The sequence below is a fragment of the Citrus sinensis genome, chromosome 5, assembly GCF_022201045.2.
Source record: "Citrus sinensis cultivar Valencia sweet orange chromosome 5, DVS_A1.0, whole genome shotgun sequence".
Lineage (NCBI taxonomy): Eukaryota > Viridiplantae > Streptophyta > Magnoliopsida > Sapindales > Rutaceae > Citrus > Citrus sinensis.
The window spans coordinates 29,350,175-29,366,434 of NC_068560.1; the positions used below are offsets into that span (position 1 = coordinate 29,350,175).

Consider the following 16,260-nt stretch of genomic DNA (forward strand, 5'->3'; position numbering starts at 1 on the left):
TCCATAACTAATAACTAATTGTTGGTTAAATAGTTTTGATCAATGATCGATTGTATGATTATGAATTACAAGAGAAGACCTTGTTACCTTACATGATGAGGTAACAAACGTTACAGAATTGACAACATTTTTTCTCAAATTTTCACAACTATTTAATGATTGTTCAGTACATTTTTAACCGTTTGATTAAATCTAATAGTTTCAATTCTATAACGTTTACGACCTTATCATGTAAGGTAACAAAATCATTTATATATTTATCGTGCAATTTATTTAATTGACCAATTTATCTAATTCATCTCTATCAAAAAATTAGGTTTGTACAATGACAATTTTTTTTTTGGTATTTTTTTATAGAAATAATATTCTTACTTATTTTGATGATTCTCGATACAAAAGAAAGAGTTATGAAATTATGAAATGGAGGACCATGGGAGCACATTCAATCGCTAAAAAAGAGAACTTGATTGAGACTAAAAAAAATGGATCTATGTTCAAAAAGTAATTAAGGACCATAATAGATCCGAAATAGACATTAATTTGATGTGATCCAGTCCATTCATCTTCACAAACGCAACAGCAACAAATCATATTTAGTTATAGACTTTAAGCTGGGTGTGTAGCTCACAGTGAATATGCTTTGCAGTTTTAACTTTTACGTATTCAATCACTTAGAGTTCAAATAATTATAGAGATACGGAGTCCATATTTTATTTTAGTGGGCAAAATTTCTTGTTCCCATCCAAACTTTGACCAAAAAAAAAATCATGATGTTTTATAAATTTATATTACGAAAAATCTATGTCAGTAAATTTATTTGTTTGGCGTAATATTTAAGTTGTACCAAAATAAAGATGGAATTCTCACATTTAACATGGAAAAAAATTAATTAACATTACAAGATCAACTCGTCTAAATATTTCATTTCACAAGGTATAAGATCAGCTTGGACCCATGCAGTTTGATGTGCCACAATGAATATGATGTGTTCAATTTTGGTGTCTTCGAACAAATTATAAGACAAATATTTTTTACCTGCTAGCACAAGTTAGATTCAAACATATTATGGTTAAGGTATATACAGATTCAATCAAATGTTAAAGATGGCAAAAAACTATTAGGCTTCACTGAGAATATAATTAATTAATTAACTAAAGAAATTGGGTGGCTGACATAGAATTTGAGAAATTAACAAAAACGTCCCTAAAAGTTTGGAAAAACTAAAGGCTCAGTATAAGAAAAAATTACAGTACCTCACGTTTATATGAAAAATATTATTTGCATGAGTTGTTTATGGGAAAAGGAGACTTTTGTGATGTGAGCTGTGTTTTGTTTGAAATTGGGTTGATGACAAAGAGTAGTTTATGATATGGTAAAAACTTATTTATCCCTTATATTTTGAGGTTAATTAGTTTTTGTATTTTTAAAAAGAGTAGAGCTATTGGCACCCCCTTATTGAATTTATAAAACTCTTATTTTCTGCAATTATATTTAAGGACACATGTATCAACTATATTATTCTCTTTAAAATTCAAACCCAGACATATTCCGCACAAGTACAATTTTCAATTGGTTACGATTTCTTAGCTATCATCATCAATCTCATTCTAAAGATCAATGAATTGTTTTGAATCTTATACATCTAGAAAATCAAAATAAAGTGTTATACAGACAATAATCTTTTGTTGAAAACCCTTAGGAGTCGTCTAATGGCTTAGTATAAATTAAGGAGTTGGACTAAAAGAATTTATTACGTAGCAAAATTGCAAAAGAAGAAGAACTCAACAGATGGACGAGAAATTGTATGAATGAGGGACGAAAAGCATGACATGAGATAAGCGGCAAAAATAGTGCCGATGTTTATTGTAGGTTGTTGGAGAGAAAATCAAATTTAGAAACGGGCAATTTTGGAATTAAAGTGGATGTTAATAATAAATATAGATTTTCTAACATTTTTTAAATGGGTGTACTTATTTTTTAAAAATACCTCAACATATTTTTATCGTTAACTTATTGACACTACTGTTATTATTTTTTGTTCTTTTTTTACTTGCATTTACAAGATTATCTTCTTACAATAATATTTCTTTTTTTGGAAATAATAAAGAGAAAAAATTAATGTATTTTTATTTTTATTTTTAATTTTATTTCTAGAATTAAGTTGGTAATTTAATTTTTACTATTAATGAAAAAAACATTATTGTAAGAGAATAATAAAAGCAAATAAAAAAGAATAAAAAAATAACGGTAAAAGTGTCAATAGTTCCACAACAAAAATGTTTTGAGATATTTTTTAAAATACATAAATTAAAATAGCACTAATATCATAATATAAAAATTAAATAATCTTTTATCCTTAATGATACCCGAAAGGTAAAAGTACCGGGCACCATTTTCAAAATCAGAGGACTTGGTGTGAAAATATGTTTTTGTAAATTGGTTTCCGATCGGGTAGGGAGTAGCCCATTAAAACCGCAAAGGTTAGTTTTGGGCTGGACTTTGCAAACCGATCCCAATTGTATTTACATCTGTTAAGCTTTTGACACCCTATAAAATCCTTATAACACCCCTTTAAATTTTTATTTCTTAAAATATTCCTGCTCAAGTTACAAAGTACTGATCATATATTAAAATCAACCATCTTGTCGTAAATTTGGTCTTAAAGAAAAAATATTTCTTTTTAAGTTTTTATTTTAAAATACATAAATATTTCAAATTATTTTTTTCTTATTGTATAGTGTTTATCTGCATAATTGTAAATTTTTATACATTTTTTTAAATTGTAATTAAAATTTAATATATAAATATAAATACAAATATAAATTATGAAACATGGCCGGTGTAAAAAAAAACTTTTAAAAGAAAATTGCATTTAAGTATTGAATTGAATTTCTATTTAAAAGAAATGAATTAATTTGACTTTGGTTATTTTAATGGTTTCAATTGAAAATGGGTTCTATGAATTTCGAGGGGCGGCAGAAGGCATCCTCTCTTTAACATCTAGTTAATGATAGAATGTTTGACATTGGCCCAAATCATGCATTTATATTATAAATTTTAAAATTAGAGGAAGAAAATGAATTGGGAATTGATTTTCATAAAAGAAGTGTTAGACATCCCAATATTTTATAACAAATAATATGTTTTTCATCAACTAAATAATGGGATAATGTAATTAATTTAATTAAATTTTATATAAAAATAAATAAACCACTTAATGTGCAGTCTATTGTAAGCCTTTCAATTAATTTGTTTATTATTGTGAGAGAGATTTTTGGCAAAATGGCTTTTACTATTTTATTACTCAATTGGTGGTCCTAACTCCTAACTGACTTTGCGAGCTGGCCAACTTGTCGAATCCATCTCCATCGCAACAGGATTTGGTCTTGACACAAAGTGGTGACATTTATATGACATATATAGGTTATCACTTAAGTCTTCTATCACGTAAAGTAAGTACCAAAATAACTTTAGTCACGGAAAAATATCTTATTGGGATGAGTTTTTATTCTATGACATTAATATATGTTATGACTACATCATAATCTTAGCTTTTATTTAAACAAATACATGACATTGATCGTTGGATAATTTATAATCAAGAGAACTTTAGTCCAGCTATTACAATAATCATAATTACTAAAAAAAAATCAACATTTAATAATAAACATATGACATTGTAAGGGATATTTAATTTAACAATCGTTCACTGGGTTGTCATTCCATGCTCATTAGGGTATATAATTGATTCCTTTTGTCTCATACTCAATGAGCTGGCCAAATTGCCTAATCCGTCTCTATCACCTGGAACAATTTTTGGTTTTAACATGCAGTGTTGACATAATGTTGGCATTTATACGATCTATGGTTTGGTCCGAGTCTTTTTCTCTCTAAATTGTAATTACCAAAAATAACCCAACATATAGATTTGCAATTCTGATTCACGGAACCATATTTGTGGGAAGAGTTTTTCCTTACATTAAACATCACAATTATTAAGTAATTATAACAATTAATCAACTTATTGTAGAAACAAATCTATTTGCTTTCATAACTATTAATGCTTAGGTCTCACTTCCATGCCCTCAACTATAATCCCACCTTTTAGTTGATACCCTTTCACCTCCTTCAAGCTCATTTTCACCTCATCATCATCATCATCATCACACACACCATTAAAGAATTTTCCAAGCTCAATTTCCACCCACCCGTCTTCTTTTTCACATGGGATTTGTTCATTTTCGCCGTCTGTATCTATCAACTTTGATGTCACCATCATTTCCATGCCCTCCACTAGCACTGATGAATTACTTTTTTGCTTGCTGCCCAAATAAGCCTTGCCTTTGGACGCCTGACGACCACCAATTTCAATTGAAATTTCAGCGGCTTCTGAATCAAGCCCGTATGCTCTATCACTTATTTTCATTATAAGATAAGCTCCATACATCGTGTTTTGTGACAACATTTTGGTCTTGATCTTGCCTTCAATTTCCAGCCAATTTGATGTTCTCAGCACCGCAACTTCTGAAAATCTACAATAATAAAAAAATAATTAATTATCACATAAAATGTGCGTTTACTTGGCAAGTTTATATATCGTTTTTTTTTAAAAAAAAAAAAAAAAAAGAGACCAACCTTGATTCCTGCATGGACACCCAGCTCCAATAAATTGGATTGCTACTCCACGTTATACTAAGAGCTCTAGCAGACAAAATATAAGATTTTTTGCCTGATGATTTCTCTAACTTGAAGCTCTACACATGTTGACAAAGAAACATAATTGAACATTTTATAACTGATTTTCTTCAAAGCAGGCGTCTGCATTTTATAAACTTAGCAAGCTTAATTAGCACCAAGACTGCATGCAAACGTTCGTACCAGAGAAGGGAATGATTGGAGGAAAAAGTAATAAAGTACGTACGATCTTGCCGGCATCAATGAGAAAAGGGTGGCAAAGGAGAGCGAAGAGCTCTTTCTTGGAGGAAAATGCGAGGGGAGAGACTGATTTGGAGACGATCTCGGGCCAATCTGAGGGCAAGAACTTGTCCCAGATAATGTCGGAGTCCATGGCCGATCGAAACGAAGAAGAAACAAGCGATGATCTGCATGCATCTAACGGACAAGTGAGGGAGAAAACAGTGGCAACGCACTCTTCTGGCAACACGTTGAAGTAGCAATTGGTATCGAAATTCGCTTCCATTGTTTTTCAGAAATACGTATAGCTTTAATTCTTTGTTCATCAGAGTCCCTGAAACCTACTGATATCTTTATGCCTGGTTTTGATTTTTGTCTTTGTTTTAAGGTTGCTTTCAGGGCGGGCATAATGTTGTATAATTGTCCAAAGAGAGATACGTAATTCATCAAAAAAAAAAATGTGTTGAAATAATTGCGATAAAGAAGTGTACACGTTAGCTGGTAGGGAATGCAGTTGAATATAATTAATTAATTAATTAATTACTAAAGATAGAAATATATTGTGTTAAAAGAAATCTATTATGTTCTTTTTGCCAGTTCACCTAAAATATACAGACCCGCCCAAGCAAATGTTTACAAAATAAATAAAGATACTTTATTTTTAATTAAATGCGCATTATAATATTTATCTAATCCACTTATAATATATATTTTAAAATTTAAAATTTTTAATGTTAATTTATAAAGCTTAACAATCATGCTTCTTTTGCATTCCCATGAACTTCTGATAGATTTATATGCGTCCGGATGCTCAGATTTTTTTTTTAAATTTAGATTTGTTAAGCTGAACGACTTAATAGAGTCATTTTTCAATGTAATATAAAGTCGTGTGATTTAATAGCATTAAATTTGATTCTATTAAACCGCACGATGTAACAGCGTATCTACATAGAAAAAAAAAAGAGTGATAGCACCAGAGAAGGATTGTATATATTTCAATATTTGTGCACGCGTCTCTCTCTCTCTCTCTCTCTATATATATATATATATAAACTATTCTCAAGTGCGAGCAGTCTCATTTTTTTTTTAATTCAGACACTCTATTAAGCTATTTGATTGAATAGAGTTAATTTTTAATAAATTATAAGATGTAAAGTTTAATAACATTAAAAATTTAACTCTATTGAACCGCAAAGCTTAATAGTGCGTTCGCATGAGGAAAAAAATGAGGGTGCCCCCCCCCCCCCAACACGTACAATTCTTCTTTAGTGTAAGCTCTCTCATTTTTTTTCACACGAACATATTGTTAAATTGGACAGTTTAATAGAGTCAATAAATAACACTATTAAAACGCACAATTTTATAGTGCATAAGAATTTAATGTTTAGTGGTTGAGATTTTTCATTCCTATCCAAACTTTAATAAATACATTTAAAAAAAAGGATCAACATTTCATGCATGTTATACATATGATTGTTCTATCGTAACTATGCATATGATATGTTTTCTATAAATTTGTATCACGAAAAGTTATCTCAATAAAGGTATTTGTTTAGCGTAATAATTATGGTGTACCTAAATGAGATGGAATTCTCATATTTCAACATGAGCAAGAATTAAGTAACATTACAGAATCAACTTATCGAAATATATTTCATTTCACAAGATCAGCTTCGACCCATGCAAGTTGATGCCACCATGAATGTGTTCAATTTGTTGTATTCGAACTAAAACAAATATTTTTGACCTGGTAGCACAAATGCGATTCCAATATATCCTGGTCAAGCTATATGTATACAGATTCAATCAAGTTAATTATAATTAAGGTTAAAGAGAGCAAAAAAATTCTAGACTCCGCTAAGAGTATATTTAATTAACTACGATAATTGGGGGATTGGCTTTGAATTTGGGTAGTTATCACAAATGTCCCACGAGGTTTTGGAAAAATTAAAAGCGGCATGAAAAATTGAAGAAGATTCCTCATTTCATTTATTTACAAGAAGTTATCACATGAATATATAACAGGGCTAATGAGCTGCATAAGGTAATGAATAAATCTAATATCTAATTCATATATCAAAGGGATTGCAAATAAAATAAATACAGAAAGTCAAGACAATCTCTCGACAGAAATCAATTACATAAATTAAGGGAAATCAATCTTGACACAGCACAATGCTAATCATAATATTCTAGCAAAGAAGAAATAATTGGCATCGCGTACCAACTAAGAAGATTAATCAATCTTTGTTTAACCTTTTCTGCTTATTTTTATTTTTTGCTGGAGTTTTGTGCTGAAAGCTGTTTTTTTTTTTAATTTATTTTATGAAAGCGGGTTGAGAAAGACAAGTTATATTATATATGATACCCTAGCTAGCGATTTACCAAATAATAGCCATAGTATTTTCTTTTCTTTAATAATGCAGCAGCAATAGCTTTTAGATTACAATATTTCAATGGCTCAATTTCAAACAAAATCTTAATTCAATTAAAATTTATGAAAAAATTGCAACCACTTAATAAATAGATGGAACAAAAAAGAAATATAAGATAAAAAATTTAAGATTTCTAGCCATCTTGTTACTCTTTTCATTAGTTAATTTATTACTCAGAGAGATGCTTTTGACAATATGGCTTTATTGTTTATTAGGATCCCCTAAATTACATTTCATGTACCTTACATCCACTCACATGAATAGTGTGTGGTGCTACACCACATACTATTCATGTGAGTGGATGTAAGGTACATGAAATATAACTTAGAGTTTGTCTTATTTATTATTCTATTGTTAATCGTAATTGACTTTATGAGTTGGCCAATTTGCCGAATTTGCTTTTGATGCGAAGTGTTGGCATTGATATGACACTACACACTATTCATGTGAGTGGATATAAGGTACATGAAATGTAATTTAGAGTTTGCCTTATTTATTATATATTCTATTGTTGATCATAATTGACTTGACCAATTTGCCGAAGTTGGTTTTGATGTGAAGTGTTGGAATTGATATGTCATAGGATGTCAATCAAGAGAATCACTGAAAAAAAGTAAGAACCACAATAACTTAATCAAGAGACTCTCTATGGTTCACAGAAGATAGGATTGGGGGTATTCAAGTTCCAATCCAAACCAATCGATCCAATTTAAACTAATCTAATTGTTGTTGGATTGATCTTTTTAATTAGATTGAATTAGATTACAAAATAAAAAAATCCAATGTTATCGTATTGGTTTGGATCTATGCGTTAAAATCGAACATAAATCAATCCAACCAATTAATTTTTATTTTTTATTTATTTATTAAAAAAGCTACATGTCACTTTTATATTTTACTTTAAAAAAATTAATTTTTCTTATAAAAAATAAAACATGGTTTTGTACAACTATAAATAATAATAATAATAATAATAATAATAATAATAATAATATAGACTACAAACTGCAAGCCACAATAAGTGTTTACTTTTAATATTCAAATTTTAATTTTTTTTTTCACCCATATAGTAATAAAACACATGAATCATGAAATATTAAAGGAGTTGATGTATAATTGTTTTTTCAATTGTCAGTAATTAGAACTTTAGAAAGCAATTGACCATTTTTACTTATAATTTTTATTTTAATTGGATTAATTGGATTGATAGGATATGATTGAATTAGATTTGATTTTTTTTACTAGTTTGGATAATATTAAAGTTTAATTAGTGATTGGATACCATTGGATCTAGAATATAAAATTCAACGAATTTTATCTATTAAAAAATATTAAATTTCAACCGTTTTGTATAACTTTTCAAGTAGGGTTTGTTTAAGTAAAGTTTTTGTTAGCAGAATTTTTACAAGTAGAGTTTTTACTTAAAAATTTAGTTGTATGATTGTCAATGAGAGCTTTTATTAAAAATTATAAAATCACTTTAATAGATAAGTTTTTTAAATTTGTGTTATGAAAAAAATAAAAATAAGACTGTCAAATAAATAGAGGATATCTTAGATTTTTAACATTTAAAAAAATTCAACCTCTAGTCCTAAAAGCTTAAATTTTGAGCTTTTACCTGTAGAGGAAAAATAGCTTATTTTAATCTTCAAAAGCTCTATTAAAAAAAACTAAATAACAATAAAAATTTTGACAAGAGCTTATGAAATTAAATAAGCATTTATGGTTATTAGACAAGTCATACTAAACATGCACTGACTATACCATAATTGAGTTTTATCCAAACAAATATATGTTTGTGATTTATAGTTGATCACATGTACGCATCTTTATATTTATTAAAAAATCATTCCAATGCTGAGTAAGCTTCCATCAAGTGAGAATTCTCTACTAAAATGACAATAGTTACTTCAAACTTTCACATTTCATACAAGACATTGACATTGTAATAGATAAATTTGAACAATGGTTCATTATGTTGTCATTCCATGCTCATTAGATCAGTTATCGATTCTTTCGTCTCGATTAAATGATGAGTTGACCAAATTTCCTAATCTATCTCTATCACCTAAACAAAATTGTTGGCTTTAAGTATATATGGCAATTTGACAAATAATGTTAGGCTAATGCTAAGTTACATGCATGTACCTTACACCCCTCTCACATGAATAGTGAATGATGTGGGTTCACTCACTATTCATGTGAGAGAGTTATAAGGTAGTGTTAACATGCCTAATGTTAGGCATTTATATGTGACATAGGGTTTCAATCAACTCAAGTACCGAAATAACCCAAAATAGGGAATTTTTTAGTGCATGTTCATACATTTAAAAAATGGAAATTTAAGATTAGACAACATGTTTAACTACAGAACAGTGTTAAATTATAGCTAGTTAGACAATATCATTCAACCATAATTTTTGAGCAAGACAAATATTTTATACACGTATAAACGAGTATGATGTTTTATGTATGTTACAAAAACATTAACTACAGCTTAGGTCTTCCTTGAATGAGACACGGAAACTCATATATGTCAACAGCAGATAGGAATATTACTACAAATCAACTTAACTGTAGAAACAAATCTTTTTGCTTTCATAACTATTGATGCTTAGGTCTCACTTCAATGCCTTCAACTATAACCCCACCTTTTAGTTGATACCCTTTCACCTCCTTCAAGCTCATTTTCACCTCGTCGTCATCATCACATGCGCCATTAAAGAATTTTCCAAAGCTCAATTTCGACCCACCCGTCTTGTCTTTCACATGGGATTTGTTCATTTTCGCCGCCTTTATTTATCAACTTTGATGTCACCATCGTTTTCACGCCGTCCACTAATATTGATGAATTACTTTTTTGCTTGCTCCCCAAATAAGCCACGCCTTTGGACACCCGATGACCACCAATTCCATGTGAAATTTTCGCGGCTTTTGAAGCAAAAGCCCATATGCTCTATCACTGTCGGAAGCGATATTGATATTATTGTATAGAGTGTCTTATTTTATAAAATTAGCAAATTTAACCACGAGTGCATGCGATGATTTGCATGCATCTAATGGACAAGTGAGGGAGAAATTAAACAGTGGCCACGTACACACTCTTCTGGCAACATGTTGAAGTAGCAATTGATATTGAAATTTGCTTCCATTGTTTTTCAGAAATTCGTATACCTTTGATTCTTTTAATATCTCTGTGCTTGCTCTTCATTTTTGTCTCTGCTTTTAGGTTGCTTTCCGGACGGGGAAGTCGTTGTGTAATTGTTGAAAGAGAGATACAAAATTCATCCAAAAAAAAAAAAAATGTGTATTGTGAATTTGTGATGATGATGTGTATTGCGTTAGTTGTAGGGAATATGATGGAATGTAATTAATTAATTCTTAAAAGATAGAAATATGTATCGTGTTGACTAAGGCATTTCAAAAAAAAAATTACATGGAGATTCGCATGAATAAAATTTCATTCACCATTAATCTATATAAAGAGGTAGAAATTCAATGATAGAATTTAGAAATAAATTTAGAAAAAAAGTACGAATCTGCCTGAGCAATGTTTATATATAAAAATAAACAAAGAGAATTTATTTTAATTTGAACACAGAATATAATATTTGTTTATCCCACTTCCACCGTATATTTAAAGTTTTCAATTATTTAAGCCGGACTTATTAAACCTAAATTAATAAAAATAAAATTTTATAAACTATAATTTATAAAATATAATAAAAAATTATTTTTTAAAATATAAAAAGTAACATCTGGGCTTTTTTAGGCCCGATCCAAAAAGGTCTGATCAGGCAAAAAGAGTTAGAACCCGGCCCGAACCCAGGGTTCTGACAACAATAGTTTATAATATTTGAATTTATTACTAAATCAGGCAATAACGAGCAAGGAGGACAGATTTGTAACTGCGTTGCTTATTAGATTCAATAACTAAATAGGGATGCAAGGAAATTAAAATTCACAGCAATCTCCATTATTTTAAAGTATTTTTGTAATAATAATAATTTAGCATAATGATTTGCATTTTTATTTCTCCCTTTGATTTTGATGTCGCCCTCACATGCAAAACTCTTAGAAAATATACATGTCACGTACAAGCACATGCTTAAAATGTATAATACACATTTAAAAAAGTCATAATTATTTTGCATTTCCATGAACTTTCGAGAGACTCTAATGAGTCAAATAAAATGTCAACACACACACACACACACACACACATATTATGTACATATATTGCTGTTTTTCCTTTCCTTTTTAACTTTGCTTAGGTTGTTTAGTTTTTAAAATTTTATCGGCAAAGATGTATAAATAATTTTAAGACATTAGAGGAAACTAATAAAACAAACTTTTGTTCATAAATTTTGGATAAACCCTCATAAATTGATTATTTTTAAATTACTCATAACTTTAAATAATAGAGATCGATCGAACACGTTGATGTCCTTATGTGTTACTGATAACCCATAAAACATATGCCACATGCAAAGATCATATGAGGCCATTGCTTCTAAGATTATTGCGGACATGACCAACATACATCCCTTTCCATACTACTGGAAAGGGATGAGCAAACATGCCCTGAATTTTTTCTTTTTTTTCTTTTTTGTCTTCGATTTGCAATGGCTATTGCTACGTTAATCTCTACTTCATCATCTGATGATGATGAATCTGACAGCATCTCTATCTTAAAATTGCTAGCGATGAGCAAACATTCTAATAAATTAGTTAATAGGTGGAAGGATGACTGGATGAGCAGCTCCATTCACAAACATTCTAATTTATAGATTTAAAAATACTTAGAAAAAAACAAAGGTCAATTTAAATTTGTTGAAAATAGAGTGTAATTAAGTTTGTTGGAGTGGAAGAAAAAAAGGAGAATAATTAAAATAATTGGAGTGATAAAATATAGGGTAATTAAATTTGTTGAGAATAAAATAGAGAATAGTTAAATTTAATAGAGAAAAAGATTTAATTAAAATAATATTAATTTGTTCTTATTTATTGAGTATTTTGTAAAAGATCTTATTTTTTCATTCTATTATTTATTACAACAATTAACAAATAGTTATTTTATGAGTAAAATTTAAATAATATTTTTTTTGAAATTATTTTTAAATTATATATAAAAATGCTTTTTTTAAAAAAAAAAAAATCTAGTTAGCACAGGACAAAACAAACCACCATCAATAAACATGACGGGTACCTTTGGCGCGTTATCCCTCTCACAAACCTACCAAAAATCAAGAACCCAACTCCCAAAAATCCTTCACTTGCATCAACCGTACTACTACAAATTTTGCATCTTTTTCAATTCACGTCAATGGCTTTAACCCAACACTTTTTGAAACCCACCATTAATCCCCCTCCATATTCCTTTCACCGCTCATTACTCACTTCAAAAGCTCCACTTTCAGTCCAAACACACATAAACTCACTGTTTTCAACCCCAAGAGGTCACTTTCTTCAGAACCGAGCTCCCACATTCACTAGAAGATTGTTCATTCCTTCAGTTTCTGGCATCTGGGATGCTTTAACTGGTGGCAACAACAATTCTCGTGAAGCCGTTGTTGCCATTCGAAGGGGAATGCTACTCTTTAGACAGGTGAATTTTGTTTCGATTCGTGTTTGTTACTTACAATGTGTATAAAGTTTTATTTTTCTTTGTGAGTTCTAGATGATACTGAGAAGCATTTTTTGTTGTTAAGGGTGATGTTGTGGGGTCTGTAGCCGAATTTGACAAGGCAATTGAATTGGATCCTCGACAAAAGGCATGTATGTTTTTAATTTTTTTCCTTGGAAATGTGAATCGTTATATGCATATGAGTATATTATGATTAATTTGTGAATTGATTGTTGTTTAGATCTCTGGCAAAGGGGCTTATCGCTTTACTATCTCGATAGGTACTAAATTTTTCACGTTTTATAGCAGATTGAAAAAGGGTATATTTGAGCACAATGAACTGCTTAATTTCTTTCAATTAGTTGGGATCATTCTGAAGAAGTTGATTCGAGTTTCACATTTCAATAGGTTTCAAGAAGGTGCAGAGCAGTTTCCGATAGATGTTGCTCAAAATCCAAATGATACCGAGGAGTCAATATGGTGCTTTCTTTGCGAAGCTCAGCTGTATGGAGTTGACGAAGCAAGGAACCGATTTCTCGAGGCACGTTAAAAGTTGCTAAGCAAACATCATTATAGAATCTATTTAGAGTTTTAGACCATTCACTGACAAATGAGATCCTAATGAAATGAGAATGTTTATAAGAAATGGTGAAATGGAAAGGTATTGATGCTTAAGATGCTGAGATGAAAGGGTTGCTACATTATGCTTCAAAGAATAAACTAACTTCCTTGTGGTGTTTAACCCATCATCTTTGTCTCTGAGTCTATCTAATTATATAAAAGCTGAATGCAGGTTGGTAGAGATCCTCGTCCTGTAATGAGGGAAGCATATAACATGTTTAAAGGTGGTGGTGATCCAGAAAAGGTATTTTTTGCTATTCTTTTTAATTCTGAGGTCCTATTAGCTCTGTTTCTATATTAACATCTAGGACATACTTATGTCTCATTAGGTAGTTACGTGGCCTATTCAAGTTAATTATAAGGTTTCGTTCGTGATTTTCACCATGTAACCTATCTACTTTCTAGCTAAAGATGATTTAAAAAGTATTTTCGTCTGCGTCTTCTAGATGTGTTTATTATAGAGGGAGGACAGAATTATTAACTTACACTGCTTGTGTCTCGAAGTCCTTAAGTTTGGTAGGCAAAAGGACTTTGGTGCTTGCACTTATTGGCCAATGGGATGGATATCCTCGTGCTTTTGTATTTATAAACTATTTTTGGCTAATAGGGGCCCCTCCTGGCAATCATTAATATGATAAGATATCTTATATATACGTTACAATCATTTACCATGGTAGACATACTTAGGAAATTAGAATATGAATATCCCAGCTTATTTACGAGATACTTTATATGTTACATCTCTATGCGCACTCTCAGTTTGTACTTTGGACATTAGTGCACTTAACCTGAATACTTCAAGGATAGTAGGTGTTATATCAAATTAGTAGCTATGGATTAGCAAAACTCTCGCTTATGTAGGAAGCTGATAATATGTTCTGTGATGTTGCATTGCACTTTGGTCTTTGCAGTTGCATTTATTGTAAGAATGTCATTTGACTAAGCAGTTATATTTTCTGCATAGCTTGTTGCTGCATTTTCGAGTGGCCGTGAAAACGAGTATTTTTATGCTTCCTTATATGCTGGACTGTTCTATGAATCTCAGGTTTGTTCTGAAACTCTAATATTTCTTATGGACCTTGAAAGGAATGCTTCTGTATAAAGCATGGCTTTCATACCATGATAGACTAATAAAAAATTCTCCTACAACACTATTAATGATCCACAAGGATGACTGGGTTTATTCATACTTACATTTGCATATTTTCAAAAACTAGACTGAACTGACTGTTTGTCTATATTACATTCATATCAATAAGGAGTTTCTGTTGGTATATGGACCATTGTTTCGAAAATGGAAACTATTAGTTATGTGATACACTTGCATAGTGTTGAGCTTACCTGAGAACATCTGAAGGAAGATGGACCAATTTATATTCCTGAGTATATATGATATCTGAAACAAGAAGTGGCCCCGGACAAAAGTACTTGCTGGTGTAATTTTCATTTTGGTAATTCCTTGTGTACGAGTTACAGTAACCATCTTTTAATAATTTGCTATCTGCAGAAGAAAGCAGATGCTGCCAAGCTTCATATTCTTGCAGCATGCGAGTCTCCTTATGGACAAAGGTCTTGATTCAGAATACATTCCTGCTAGTTAGTCAGTCAATTATTCAGCAATTTATTTCTCATGTTCATGTAGATTGCTTATTATTTCAGGTCTGATGATTACATGGCTGCTCTTGCTAAGGTTCACTCTCTTTGTCGGAACTGGAGCTCTGTTTGAATATTCAGCTTAAAATTGGCTTCATATTCAACTTTTGACGTTCACTTGATGGGTATACAGATATTTCACATTTTTCATTAAATTAAAGCACTCTTGAGGTGAGTCAGTAGACCATAAAACAATCTATAAATTAGCTGTATCATGCATCTAATTCAATTATAAGATTGTGTTACCTTATTTGCTTTCGTTTTTTGAATACTGTAGGACTCGGATCCATACAGATATGCAAATATTCTATCAATTTACATTTTTGTTTCTATTAGCTATTGAATAATATATTGTTATATACCTATCCCGGCCTTGTAAATCAATGTTAGGAAACTTGCCCCGGCAAGAAAATCATTGAACCTTTCACATACATTTTCAAATAAAGTTCTCGGCTCTGGAAATAGCAAAAAGAATGATACAACAAAGGATTAAATGTGCAGTCAAAGGTTGATAAAAAGAAAATGAGCTTGAACGACCCTCTGACAAGGACTGAATCATTGTCCAGGTAAGCCTTAAAAAGTTCATGTTTAATATATTCGTTGCGTCCCGTTTTAGGCATTCTTAATTTAGCTTAAAGCACACTATGAGCATATACCTTTGTGCCAAATCCAAAAGACCTTCATTATCAGTCATTTAAAAAAATAGAAAGGAATGCCAAGTTGCCAACAAACTTAAAAACTGCTCAATTTTGACCTTGGGTTTGTCTGCTTGTACAATTTTAGATGACTTAATTGATAAACCAAGTGATCTAAGGCAGATAAATTTGGAGACCCTCTTGGTCTTGGGTTGTTGGACACTTAGACCTCAAAAGCCTTTCCATTTAGCACGTTCCATCACCATTGATTTTATCCAGTCACAAAGGCCATCTTTTTCCATTGCTAGTTGATGAGTTAACACCCATTCTTATCCCAAATCTACACATCCACATGAACTTGTTGCCACTAGAAACA

The 16,260-nt window shown here is 30.6% G+C and overlaps 2 protein-coding genes across 4 annotated transcripts; one reads left to right on the forward strand and one right to left on the reverse strand.

The window, feature by feature from the left end:
* Positions 1 to 3,911: 3,911 nt before the first annotated feature.
* LOC102630421 (F-box protein PP2-B15-like) lies at positions 3,912 to 5,354 on the reverse strand. The gene is made up of 3 exons (XM_052440506.1): positions 4,922 to 5,354; positions 4,636 to 4,754; positions 3,912 to 4,532 (listed from the first exon to the last, which is right to left on the reverse strand). Exons 1-3 carry the CDS (start codon positions 5,198 to 5,200, stop codon positions 4,058 to 4,060), a joined length of 873 nt encoding a protein of 290 aa, XP_052296466.1. The 5' UTR covers positions 5,201 to 5,354; the 3' UTR covers positions 3,912 to 4,057.
* Positions 5,355 to 12,546: 7,192 nt separating this feature from the next.
* On the forward strand, positions 12,547 to 15,612 carry LOC102631335 (uncharacterized). 3 transcript variants are annotated; one of them, XR_001507668.3, is made up of 9 exons: positions 12,549 to 12,957; positions 13,061 to 13,127; positions 13,217 to 13,256; positions 13,384 to 13,516; positions 13,769 to 13,840; positions 14,561 to 14,641; positions 15,104 to 15,165; positions 15,256 to 15,420; positions 15,527 to 15,612. XR_001507668.3 is itself a non-coding variant. In XM_006472080.4 (8 exons), the coding sequence occupies exons 1-8, from the start codon at positions 12,676 to 12,678 to the stop codon at positions 15,320 to 15,322; spliced, it is 804 nt and encodes a 267-aa protein (XP_006472143.4). In that variant the 5' UTR covers positions 12,549 to 12,675; the 3' UTR covers positions 15,323 to 15,612. The 3 variants fall into 3 exon arrangements, 2 of the variants coding, with proteins under 2 accessions (XP_024952050.2, XP_006472143.4); XM_006472080.4 differs by having other exon boundaries at positions 15,256 to 15,612; XM_025096282.2 differs by lacking the exon at positions 14,561 to 14,641 and having other exon boundaries at positions 12,547 to 12,957; positions 15,256 to 15,612.
* The last annotated feature ends 648 nt before the right edge of the window (positions 15,613 to 16,260 follow it).

Coding starts and splice junctions, on each gene's coding strand:
- LOC102631335 (XM_006472080.4), top strand. CDS start 12,676: ATGGCTTTAACCCAACACTTTTTGAAACCCACCATTAATCCCCCTCCA. Junction 12,958..13,060: donor GAATGCTACTCTTTAGACAG/GTGAATTTTGTT, acceptor TTTGTTGTTAAG/GGTGATGTTGTGGGGTCTGT. Junction 13,257..13,383: donor TCGCTTTACTATCTCGATAG/GTACTAAATTTT, acceptor ACATTTCAATAG/GTTTCAAGAAGGTGCAGAGC.
- LOC102630421 (XM_052440506.1), bottom strand. CDS start 5,200: ATGGAAGCGAATTTCGATACCAATTGCTACTTCAACGTGTTGCCAGAA. Junction 4,755..4,921: donor TCATTGATGCCGGCAAGATC/GTACGTACTTTA, acceptor CAACATGTGTAG/AGCTTCAAGTTAGAGAAATC. Junction 4,533..4,635: donor GTGTCCATGCAGGAATCAAG/GTTGGTCTCTTT, acceptor TTATTATTGTAG/ATTTTCAGAAGTTGCGGTGC.